Genomic DNA, 13,113 nt, shown 5'->3' with positions numbered 1-13,113 from the left:
TAAGTCAAACAGTTTGGTTTGTCAAAATAAAAGATATACTTAAAAACAAGTAGAGTTTATGACTTTTTTTTTAATAATTTTAATGATAACTAATTATATTTTATTATTTAATATGAAAAATAGTAAAGGGATATCCAAATATTATTTATTTTATTTTATATAACTTACAATGGAGTATTTTAATACAATGAACAAACTTAGTAAAGAAAAATTGGAAACAGACAACAAAGTGGAAATAAAACAAGTTAATTTGATCTCTAACAACTTTATATTTTTAATTTTTTTTAGTTAATAGTGAAATAATTTGGTTTAGTTGATTAGTTTGATGAGCAAAGGAAAAATATATTTTTAAATTATTATTATATACATAAATGTTTTTTAGGAGACCCTGCTATTAAGAGTGTGAGAATGCATTATACTTTTACGGAAAAGAAGGATTAAAGACTAAAGAGTATTTGATAAAATTATATAAACAAAAGTTTTAATATTATATAAATTATAATATATTATTATAAAAAAATAATTTAATTTTTTTATTAAATAAAAAATAATAATTAAATATATTTGTAATATTATGTATTTAATTGTATTTATTAATATTAAGGAAATGTTAAATTTGTACATAACGAGGTAGATGTAGGGTGACTTTATGCAAATGATTAATCACTTTAGACCAATCACCTTCGCAGCTTGAAATCGGATACCGGGCTAGGGCAGTCCACAGTGATATCGGTCTATTTAAAAAATAGTTAAATTTACTATTTATTTAAAAAAAAATGATTAATACAAGTGGAGGATGAAAAACAAAATATTTTATTTAGTTTTGTTCAAATCTTATTTAGAAAAATGTTTTTATCAATTTTAAAAATTAAAATTAGGTTAGTCAAACAATAATTCATGTTTTTTTACATGGACAGTCTAATTCTCGGGATCGGCACTGAAAATAGTAAGTGAGTTCCCCGCATACTCGATATAATCCAAGTGTCCCTGTGAAAATTCATCAAACTCTAACTATTAAAGGTAAATTTTGTGAATCTTACACTAAATCAAGTTTCAATAAAAAGATGAGATGTTAGTAACAATTGGAACTCATGCACAATTTCCTTAAAGAAACATGGAGTAACAATTGTCCATGTTTTAAAAGAGTTCAAGTCCAATCACCAAATAATACACTATTTAGGTCATAATATACTTTATTATTATTATTATTATTTTACATTAGTGTTAAATAATTATAATATCAGTTAATAATGAGAAATGATTAGGTGAGAGAATTTGGTGAGGGAATTTGGTGAGGGAATGACGTGGCATAATTTTATTCGCTGAAAAAATCAAATAATTTCTCTCTTTACTCTCTTTCCTCTCACTTTTACATTTCCAACCAATGAAGATGATGACACGTCATTCCCTCACCAAATTCCCTTACTAAATTCCCTTACTCTATAATTCCTCGTTAATAATATAGTTAATAATATAGAAAACTGATTAAATTTTAAATTCTAAAAAAGAAAAAAAAAGAAACCCATTCCAAATGCGCCGGAGGAAATTGCAAGAAACACGCGACAAATAAATAAAAAAATAAATAAACACAAATAATGATTTGGCCATAGGAAGAGGAAGGAAGGAAGGAGGGTCAAATCACTTTGGCAAAGCAAGCAACTTTATCCTTCTCTTTCGTCTCCCTCCGGCACAACTTCAAGTCCCATTTACAGGTCTCCATCTTCACTTGTTCTTTCAATTTGATCATATGCAGTAGTGATCCACTGTTCAAATTCACCATGTTCTACAAGTTTTCAGGGGCTAATTTTGCTATTTCGATCAAATTCTATTCAATTCTTCTCTCTATATAGTTTCTATCTTCTTCCTGCTACTTGATTGAACATGCTGTATATCATTTTGACCTGCACCCTTTACTGTTTTGGGAATTTCATGAACAATTAACATATGGGTTTTCTTCTATGTCTGAATCCTCGAAATCATCACTTTGTTTGTTGGGATTATCTTCAGATTAGCTTGTTTGTCTTCTCTATTTGATACTGTCAAATGGGTTTTTGTTGTAAATTTCAGATATTAAACTACTACCATATATATAAAAATGTGGCAAAAGGGTTAAGCTGATAGTCTCCAATCCATGTACTCTCAAGGAGGCTGGGATATCCACCTCTTGTTGAACTAGAGGAGGGTTACCAACAGGGGTTAAATATATAGCCCGTAAACACCTTAACCATTTATATATATCAGTAGTCTAAATAAATAAAAATGGGACAACGGATTGAGTATGTAGCCCCCAAATACACTTAACCATGCGCATAACTTACCGCCTGACAGACTCGAATTCAGGAACTTAGAGTTAATATTCACTCAAATACACTTAACCATGCGCAGAACTTACCGCCTGACAAACTCGAATTCAGGAACTTAGAGTTAATATTCACCTTTTATTGCCGCTAGACTAGAAAAAATGATTAAGTGGTTTAAATAGTAAGTAGTAAGAACAAGCTTTGTTGGTTGGGATTATCTTCTGATTAGTTTATTAGTCTATCTGAGTTTTCTTCTCTATTTGATCTGAGTTCTTTTTGTTCCAATCAGTCAAATTGTTACTGTCAAAAGGGTTTTTCTTGGAAATTTCAGATATTAAACTACTACCATATATATATATCAGTGGTTTAAATAGTAAGTAGTAAGAACAAGCTTTCTTGACATTATATATGTGAAGAAACAATATGAATGGTGAATCCTTATATCACTGATGATGTTCCTATTCAGATTCTTTGTATTCGTGTTTAACCTTAATCTTCTTACTGTCCAGGATTTGCATAACTTGTCTTCAATCTTGATGGGTGATGGTCCTCGAGGAATAAAATTCATTTCAGATCACTTTCAAGTTTCATCATCTAGTGTGGATAATACTGTTCAAAGGTCATCTTCCAAAGCGTCGTGCCCCAGCTCTAGCAATTCTACTAGGTAAATTTCTTTCACGGGCAATAACAACAAAAGTGAATAAGAAATTTGTATGTCAATTGACCTAGTTGATCGGTTATGATATTTTGTTTTTGTATTAGAGTAGGTCGAACAGTAGTTATTGGGCTAGAAGAAAATTAAGATCTGCTGCATCCATGCTGAATTTCTTCAGCTTACCATGGGGATCTGGAAGCCAGGAAAAGGTTATTAAATCTATCAACAATCTATATTTAGTGTTTACATATATGAAATGCATCTTAATCTGGAAACTGGATTGCAGGTTGTATTAACTGCTTCGGAAATTGAATGTCTTAAATCCGAGGTTACTGATTTAGAAGAACGAGAAGCTCTTTTGAAAGCTCAGTAAGTTAACATCTAGTCAATAGAATTACTTCAGTATTCTTCTGTCTCAACATAAAATCGTTATATATATGCAGATTGCAGCATCTGGATGAAATTTTACGATCTGCTGGTCTTTCAGGCTATCTGTTCATCCGCAGTGTACTATAAACTATCTCCTTGTCGATGTATTTTTCTGATACTTCACGTATTAAATCAATTTTATCATTCTTTTGACAGAGATGGGCGGCTTTACCTGGAGAACCTCCTCCCCTTGATGATTTAGATGTTGATGATTGGCTTCCCCGTTTCCTTGTTCTTCATGGTCCATGCATATTCTTCTATTTGAAGTCCATAGGTAACTTGAAAAAATTACAATAAATAAATTTGATGTGATTAATCTGAATGATAATCTCTATTATCTATACTACATTTCAGATATGAGTCCTCAGGATTCTACCCTACTTGCGGATGTGACTGAAATTGGTCCTCTTCCGAGTTTTACAAGAGAAGATGAGGAAACTCGATATTGCTTTTATATTGTAACTCGTCATGGGCTACGATATGAGTGTGCTAGCGTTTCCAAAATCCAGGTACACTTTGATGGTTTGATTATTTTGATCTGAAAATGGATGTAACTTTGAAGAATATATTGTAATTTTCAGGTGGAAATGTGGTTGGACACTTTGAAACAAGTATGCAAGTTAGAAAGTAATGAAGTGGCTTCAAATCATTCAATAGATAATAATAATAGTAATAATTCATGATGTTTGACTATATGTAAGTTGTGAATATGTGTTAGATTGGAAAATGTAGAAAAAAATTAATCTCTGTGACACTTCTTTCATCCTAATCAATATTTTTTCATTTTCAATAGTATATGAATAACTTGGATGATTCCTAATAATATTTTGAATTCTTTTTGGGTTGCTAGCATAACTTTCCACTTACCCTTTTTAGATAAGAAGTTCTTAATGGAATCGGTAATTGAATCTTAAATAAGACCTTTGCCCAAATTGAATTGCATCAATCGTTTTTTTTCTAAAATCAAATAAGAACGAACATTTCGGTGGATCCGACTCCTTCGCATCTGAGACCAACCATTTACTGACAGTAAGTCTATACTCATTATAATATAGAATCAGCTGACGTTTTATCGCTTATTTGTCACTCGCTAGTACTGCTTTATAATAACATAATTTATCCTTTCTTCTAGTCTAGCGGCAATAAAAGGTGGATACTCACCTAAGGTCCTGGGTTCGATCCGTTAGGCTGTAAGTTTCTGCGCCTAATTAAATGATTTAGTGTGTTTGCGGCTGACATACTTAATTCGTTGTCCTATTTTTTTTTTTTATAATAACCGAATTTTTAAAAAAATTAGCATAATCTTTTTTTTATAACATAATATAATGGATTAACACATCCAAATTGGAAGGGTTGAATGTTTTGGGTGTGGTTTCATTCCCATCATTTATTTTTCTAAATTTAACATATTAAATTAGAATTAGTAATTAGATTTTTTTTAATAAAAATAAATTATTTTATAAATCAATTACAAATGTCTTTACAAATATGGAAAGTGACAAATTAGAAATGTCAAAGAAAATATAATAGAGAACATTGCAATGTTTTGATGTTTTGCGATCCATCCAGTGATTCCAGTTAACGAGACGATTAATTTCACAGTAACTAAATTAAACTTTGCAAATGATGAGAACTTTGAGTTCGGAGTTAAGCGCGAGAAGATGACAAATGTATTCATTTGAGTCAGATTCAATGAGAACGTTGATCCAAGAGTTATTGATTCAGATATGGATAACCATTTTTTATGACTTCTGTTTGCATTCAGGGCCGATCCTTGGATAAGCCCGTCAAACCCTTAGAATAGGGCAGCTAATTTAATAAAATATATATGATATTTAGATAAATTTATAGGTTTTTAAACATTTTATAAAATGTTGTAACTGAATAGTTCAAGATACAAACTTGTAATGCGGAATTAAACAATGAATAAAACACTATATTATTCTTATTTATTATAATATTTTATAAAAAAAATAACTTAATTTTTAACCCCAAAACAAAATTATTTGAAAATAATATATTAATTATTCATATAACCCAAGATCAAACAAGGTCTACAGAGTCTGTAATCGTCTTCATTCTTCTTCTAGGGTTAGAAGTTTGAACTTGGAATTGTTACTAATTAGAAAAACTTTATGGTTCTCGTTCTCTAACTAAAGGAGATAACTTTCTTTAATCTTTAGGCCTTACGTTTTGAACTTCAGTGATCAGTGTTATAAGCCAATGGTTAATTCTGATGATTACCAGGTTCAGATTCAAAGTCTTCTTTTCAAAGAGGTTGTTAATGGATTCCTGCTTCCATTCTTTTTCAGTTGGTGGGTTCAAACCTAATTTAAAGAAGCTCAGATTCAGTGACTCAAGATTACTAATTTTGCTATCAAACAATGATCTTGAAGAAGCCCGCCACATGCTCGATGAAATGCCTCTAAAGGGTTACTCCAGCCTTGTTGTGCGCTGGACTTCATTGTTATCAAATTATGCAAAAAATGGGTTTATTATAGAAGCTAGAAAACTCTTGGATATCATGCCTGATAGGAATGTTGTGAGTTTTAATTCAATGCTCTCTGCCTATGTTCAAAGTGGAAGGTTGAATGATGCTCGTCAACTGTTTGATGTAATGCCAGAGAAAAATGTTGTGTCTTTTACATCGATGCTTTGTGGGTTAATGAATGCAGGGCAGGTTGATGAGGCATGGGCATTGTTTAATTCAATGCCAATACGAAATTTGGTTTCGTGGAATTCGTTGATTGTTGGGTTGATTAGAAACGGGTACTTGGATGAAGCTCGACGAATTTTTAATGAAATGCCTTCGAGGAATCAGATTTCGTGGAATGTTATGATTTCAGGATATGCTGAGAATTCTAGGATGGATGAAGCGAGAGTTTTGTTTGAGAATACACTTGAAAAGAATGTTGTTACTTGGACTAGCATGATAGCTGGTTATTGTAGGGATGCTAATGTTGAAGAAGGGATTAAATTATTTGAAAGAATGCCGGAAAGGAATGTTGTTTCTTGGACAGCTATGATTGGTGGATTTGCTTGGAATGGGTTTTTTGAAGAGGCTTTACGATATTTTCTCAAAATGAGAATCTATGATGATGTTATACCGAATGTAGAAACCTTAATTTCACTTAGTTATGCTTGCGCAGGTATGATTGTTCCTACATTGGGGAAACAAATACATGCTCATTTGATTACTAGTGGTTGGTTTAGTGCTGATTATGATGGAAGGCTGGTTAAGAGTTTAATTCATATGTACGCGGAGTTTGGTATTATGAATGATGCGTATCGTGTTTTTGTTGAATATTCTTGGGATTGTGATGTTCAGTGCTGGAACTATATGATCAATGGTTATATTAGAATTGGAGAAATGGAGAATGCTGAGAATTTGTTTGATGAAATGCCTGTGAAAGATCATGTCTCATGGACTTCAATGATTAGTGGGTATTTAGCTGTAGGAAATCTATCGCAAGCTTATGATATGTTCGTAAGAATGCCAAACAAAGATTCTATTGCATGGACAACGATGATTTCAGGGCTCACGAATACTTCACATTTTGTAGAAGCAACAATCTTGTTTATGGAAATGCGTAATCATCGAATTTCATCTCTAAACTCAACTTATTCAGTTCTTCTTGGAGCAGCTGGTGCATTGGCTAATCTCGATTTCGGAAAGCAGCTACATGGTTTAGTTTCGAAAACATATCGCGAAAACGACGTATGTCTTGACAATTCGCTTATCTCGATGTATGCGAAATGCGGTGAGATTGTGAGTTCGTGTAATGTATTCTCGAACATGAATGTTCGAGATTTAATATCGTGGAATTCGATGATAATGGGTTTTTCTTATTACGGTTTAGCTGTTGAATCGATAAAGCTGTTTGAAACTATGCTGGAACTAGGGGTGGTTCCGAATTCAGTTACATTTTTGGGAATTCTGTCGGCTTGTAACCATGCTGGTTTTATTGGAAAAGGGTGGGAGTTTTTTGGTGCAATGAATGAATTATACCGTGTTAAACCAGGTTTAGAGCATTATATTTCGATGATTAATCTTCTTGGTCGTTCTGGTAACTTAAAGGAAGCGGAGATGATTGCGATGAGATCGAGTTTTGAGTTTAGCGAAGAGATTTGGGGTGCATTGCTTGGTGTTTGTGGTATTGTTAAGAAGAATACTCATATTGCTGAAAGAACAGCTAAAAAAGTGCTTGAGCTTGATCCTGTAAATGTGCCTGCTCATGTGGCTTTATGTAATATATATGCTGCAAATGGGCAGCATGATTTAGGGCAAAAATTGAGGGAAGAAATGGGATCGAAAGGTTTAAAGAAAGTTCCCGGTTGTAGTTGGATCTTGGTTAAGGGGTCGGTTCATGTCTTTTTCTCGGGAGATAGGTCTCACCCGAATGATGGTTCGGGTGAGGTTCTTCCTTTCATGTTTGGCATTATGAATGAATCGAAATTGGAAGTAGATATTTTCAATATAATCTTTTAGTTTTTGTTCTTGTAATGATTTAATGATTTTTTTATTTAATAAAAATAGCTATATTCAGATTAATTTGTTTTAAAGTTTGAGTCTTGGCATCTAACTATTTAAAAAATATATATTAATTAATGTCTAAAAATTAGTTCCAATTTGTCATGTGCATTCATATAACCTATTCAAATAAAAATTTAAAAGGTTTTTTTTTTTATGTTTTTGGAAAGTGATTTTAAAAAATAGTCAAAGGAAAAAGTAAAAAAAATGAATTAGTTGATTTTTTTATTAATAAAAGTAGATGAAAAGGGTGATAAATAGATACAAAAAATAATATTATAAGTATTTAGATCATATTATATAAAAGCTTTTAGATAAAGATTTTTTTACTAAATATTTTTTTACTTTTTTAGAAGTTTGATAAAAAAAAATTTGATATATAACTATTATTGTTCTTATCACATAATATTAAATTATTTTTTTTAAGGGAAAGACCTACACACCCTACCAAAAAAATTAATTCAATTGTGGTTTTGACCAATCAATTACTTACCTTTTTTATTTTGTTGGTGGTTGGGATGGGGATAATTAATATTATTTTATTAATTAAATTATTTATAAAATTATTTTATCAATAAAATAACCTGGTTTTTTATGTTGATTTTTCTTTTCTCTTTCTTAAATTATTTTTTAAAATATTCACAAAATATAATAATTCATTAATTAAATATCAAAATAATCTTACTTTACTTTTAACAAATTTATATTTTAAATATAATTTTTTTTTAGTAATTTCTTAATTATCAAATGAAGGCTCTTATCAAAGAATAAATCAGATTTAGACATCTTCTTTTAAATCTTATCATTTATCTCTCTTTATTCTTAAAATCATACTACAATCAGTTTTTAACGATTTAAAATATTGTTAATTTATTATATACATGACATCTATAAATAAATTATCACTAGTTTAACTACGGAATTTCAAAGAAGCGAGAATTTAACTACTGATTTTATAAAATTCAGCAATTAAAATTTTTAATTACCTTGAAATTCGATAATTAAATTTATGATATTAATATTTTATTTATAGATGTCACGTATACCATAAATACTAACGTTTTAAATCTACTAAATCTAAAATTGTGGAAGCCCAATTTGGTAATACGTTTCCAGTTTTAGGGTTTCATCGAGAAATGGGCCGCTCTTTCTTTGGACATGGAATTGATGATAATTACGAAAACGTCCCTGTCTTCGCTTTTAGTGTTAAGAACTCGTCACTGTCCTCAGTCATCTTCTTCTCCAAAGTTCCTGGTTCTCATTCTCTCTCTATAATCAAAGGAAGGAAGGAGAGAGAAGAGAACTGTCATCTTTTGAATCTGCTTTATTTGAAAAGATGAACTCTCAATTCTACAGATCTGCTTCAAGAGCCGTCAGATCGTTTGTCTCTGCTTCCAAACAGAGTTCTCGTGTTCTTACCGGTATAATCTCTTTCTTCCTGTCAACTTTGGTCGTTAATTAGACGATCTATCGTCTTCTCCATAGATTTATGATGTATTTGGATCTGTAGACGGAAAAATCAACTTATATATTAGGTTTATCATGTCTCTGATTGTACTTTTAATCTCTTTTATTGAAAAATAATGTACAAGGCTTAATGCGTATGGAGATTTCATTAATTGAAAGAGGATTATCAAACATCTATATGAAGATTCCATGAATTTTGAGTGAAATGATAACAAACAGTTATACTAGTATCATTTTGGTATAAGAAAGACTCTGATAATGCAGATTGTGTATCCTTTCTTTCTGCTTTTCCAGCATTTCAAGTTGAGATTTCTTCATCTTTATGCACTTTTCTGCTGTGAATTTGACTTTACTTGGAGTCATTTAGTCTCGAATCTGCCTTATTTAGTAATTTCTATGAAGATTTCATTAATTGAAGGAGGATTATCAAACATCTATGAAGATTCCATGAATTTTTGGTGAAATGATAACAAACAGTTATACTAGTATCATTTTGGTGCAAACTATAAGAAAGACTCTGATAATGCAGATTGTGTATTTTTTCTTTCTGCTTTTTCAGTATTTTCAAGTCGTGATTTCTTCATCTTTATGCTATTTTCTGCTGTGAATTTGTTTTTTACTTGTAGTCATTTAGTCTTGAATCTGCCTTGTTTAGTAATTTCTTTCATGATTTGATTCATAGCTTTCTTATCTATGAAGATTTCATTAATTGAAGGAGGATCATTAAACATCTATGAAGATTACATGATTTTTTTGGTGAAATGATATCAAACAGTTATTATAGTATTCATTTTGTACAAACTATAAGAAAGACTCTGATAATGCAGATTGTGTATCTTTTCTTTCTGCTTTTTTCAGTAGTATTTTGAAGATGAGATTTCTTCATCTTTTTGCTCTTTTCTGCTGTGAATTTCATTTTTACTTGTAGTCATTTATTCTTTAATCTGCCTTGTTTAGTAATTTCTTTCATGATTTGATTCTTAGCATTCTTATCTATGAAGATTTCATTAATTGAAGGAGGATTATTAAACATTTATGAAGTTTCCATGAATTTTTGGTGAAATGATAACAAGCCGTTATTCTAGTATCATTTTGGTATAAGAAAGACTGATAATGCAGATTGTGTATCTTTTCTTTCTGCTTTTCTGGCATTTCAAGATGAAATTTCTTCATCTTTATGCTGTTTTCTGCTGTGAATTTGACTTTTACTTGTAGTCATTTAGTCTTGAATCTTTTCATGATTTGATTCATTGAAGTTTTCATTAATTGAAGGAGGATTATTAAACATCTATGAAGATTCCAAGATTTTTTGGTGAAATGATAACAAAAGTTATATTAGTATCATTTTGTACAAACTATAAGAAAGACTCTGATAATGCAGATTATGTATCTTTTCTTTATGCTTTTTCAGCATTTTGAAGATGAGATTTCTTCATCTTTATGCTCTTTTCTGCTGTGAATTTGACTTTTACTTGTAGTCATTTAGTCTTGAATCTGCCTTATTTAGTAATTTCTTTCATGATTTGATTCTTAGCTTTCTTATACGATCAGTTTGGATATCAAAACACAACCATATTTTGTATTGTTTACTCAAGCCATTTGATGTTTATTATACAGAGGCCCAAGTGACTCCTGCTGCTGCAGCGGTTTTGTCACGAGGAAAGGTTCAATCTTTAGCTTCATTTTGGAGAACTGGACCTGAAAATGCATCTAAAGGATGGATTTCTGGAGCATTCGCCCTTCCTGCTGCAGGTTAGATGAAAACCAATGAGATTCATGGAAATATTAGTATTAGATAAGAGTTTTACTAAAACCCTTCTTATTTGTGATCCAGTTTACATGCTTAATGAGCAGGAAGTAAATGCTGCAGAGGTGTGTATTTACCTAATACTCCTTACACTATTTTATAGTTTTTATTTTTTGTAATGTGATTTTCTTCTACTTATTTCCAGTTGGAGCGAACTTTCATTGCTATAAAACCCGATGGAGTGCAGAGAGGGCTGGTAAGGACCAACAACCATATTCTTTGTTATTAGAATGCTAGAGTTTGACATTAATGTGTGTATATCTCCAGATTTCAGAAATCATTTCTCGTTTTGAACGAAAAGGTTTCAAGCTTGTAGCAATCAAGATAGTTGTCCCATCCAAGGAGTTTGCACAAAAGCATTACCATGATCTAAGTGAGAGGCCCTTCTTCAATGGCCTTTGTGATTTTCTTAGCTCCGGCCCTGTTGTTGGAATGGTAAGAGAACCCGGATCTAAATGAGAAATATTATTGAATTTTGAGGTACCCGATAGAGAAAAATGTGTTAACAATTGTCTCGTTTAACAAACAGGTCTGGGAGGGTGAGGGTTCGATTAAGTATGGTCGCAAGCTTATTGGAGCCACTGACCCACAGAAATCAGAACCTGGAACCATTAGGGGTGATCTAGCTGTTGTTGTCGGAAGGTATTTAAGAATCAAATGAACATTCTTACGTCGATTTTCATTTATTATAGTTCGAATCTGATTTTCCTTTCATCGTAGAAATATCATCCATGGAAGCGATGGTCCCGAGACTGCTAAGGACGAGATTGCATTGTGGTTCAAGCCAGAAGAGTTGGTTAGCTACACTAGCAACTCCGAGAAGTGGATCTATGGAGACAACTGAGATTTAAAAATGAAAAACAGTTAGATTATGAATAAAATGATCATGTTTTGGTCATTGATGATTATGATGATAATAAATACTAATAATCTATTTGACATTCATTCAAAGAGGAATTTTCTTATTTAGATAATCTTCTTCTCAAGACAGACATTATTGTTTTCCCATTTTTATGGAATAGTTGAGGTTATTATTATTCATATTAATCAAACTTATATTTATGTTTTATGTTTTATGTTTAATGATTGTTCAATTCAAATAAGAGAAATAGATTAGTTTAGTTAGAAGTTTAATAATTGATGTGTTAGGGATCAAAGCCTATGGCCTCTAAATTTATTTTTTATTTGTCCCAATTTGTAAGATCAAAATTGTCTCATTTTGTTTTAGTTGGTATTTAAAGATTTTTTTTTGTTTATCTCTTGATCGAGATTAAGGTTAAAAATTTTAGTTAATTTTTTAGAGTATGTTAACGAGTTTGATTAAAATTTACGTTTTAAATTTAGAGAATAAAATTTTATAACTTTATAAATAATTTTAATTTTATGATTATATACAATTTTATTTTAAAAAACTGAATTTATATTTATAAATTATAAACATTTATTATTTATTCAAGAATTAATATAATTTATTTTTGTAAATATAACTACCTTATATTGTCATTTACTTTTTATTTTTTAATTAATTATATATATTTTTTGAAAATAATCAATGTATAAAAATATGTAATTATAGATATAAATAATAATAATATATAATTAATATTTTTTTTAAAATAAACACACAATTTTACAAGTTTATAATTGAATACGATTTAAACTATTTTGATGAAGACAATTAATTTTTTTAATTAAAATTATAAAATATTAATAAGATAACTTTGAATCTAACCTACGTAACTCATAATACAAGTTCAAGACATTGGATCCTCGAGCCCAAAACAAAATAAAGAAAAAAAAATGAATAAAACTTCCCAAAAAATAAATAGAACAAAAGTTAGACTATAAGGGAGCAACATCTTTAAAACAAAAGCACACACCACATGAAGAAAAATCTCAATTATTAAAATAATTTTAAGAACCA

At 30.4% G+C, this 13,113-nt stretch overlaps 1 protein-coding gene across 1 annotated transcript; it reads left to right on the top strand.

Annotated features, from left to right (window-relative positions):
- Positions 1-1,623: 1,623 nt before the first annotated feature.
- Positions 1,624-12,225, top strand: LOC124942050. The gene is made up of 16 exons (XM_047482458.1): positions 1,624-1,712; positions 2,810-2,964; positions 3,068-3,164; positions 3,242-3,324; positions 3,399-3,462; positions 3,541-3,658; positions 3,739-3,893; positions 3,966-4,019; positions 5,660-5,661; positions 9,272-9,336; positions 11,000-11,134; positions 11,217-11,254; positions 11,335-11,385; positions 11,457-11,624; positions 11,719-11,831; positions 11,910-12,225. Exons 2-16 carry the CDS (start codon positions 2,837-2,839, stop codon positions 12,031-12,033), a joined length of 1,395 nt encoding a protein of 464 aa, XP_047338414.1. The 5' UTR covers positions 1,624-1,712; positions 2,810-2,836; the 3' UTR covers positions 12,034-12,225.
- Positions 12,226-13,113: the final 888 nt, after the last annotated feature.

Source organism: Impatiens glandulifera, chromosome 6 (genome assembly GCF_907164915.1).
Source record: "Impatiens glandulifera chromosome 6, dImpGla2.1, whole genome shotgun sequence".
NCBI lineage: Eukaryota > Viridiplantae > Streptophyta > Magnoliopsida > Ericales > Balsaminaceae > Impatiens > Impatiens glandulifera.
This window is presented reverse-complemented; position numbering and strand designations above follow the sequence as displayed.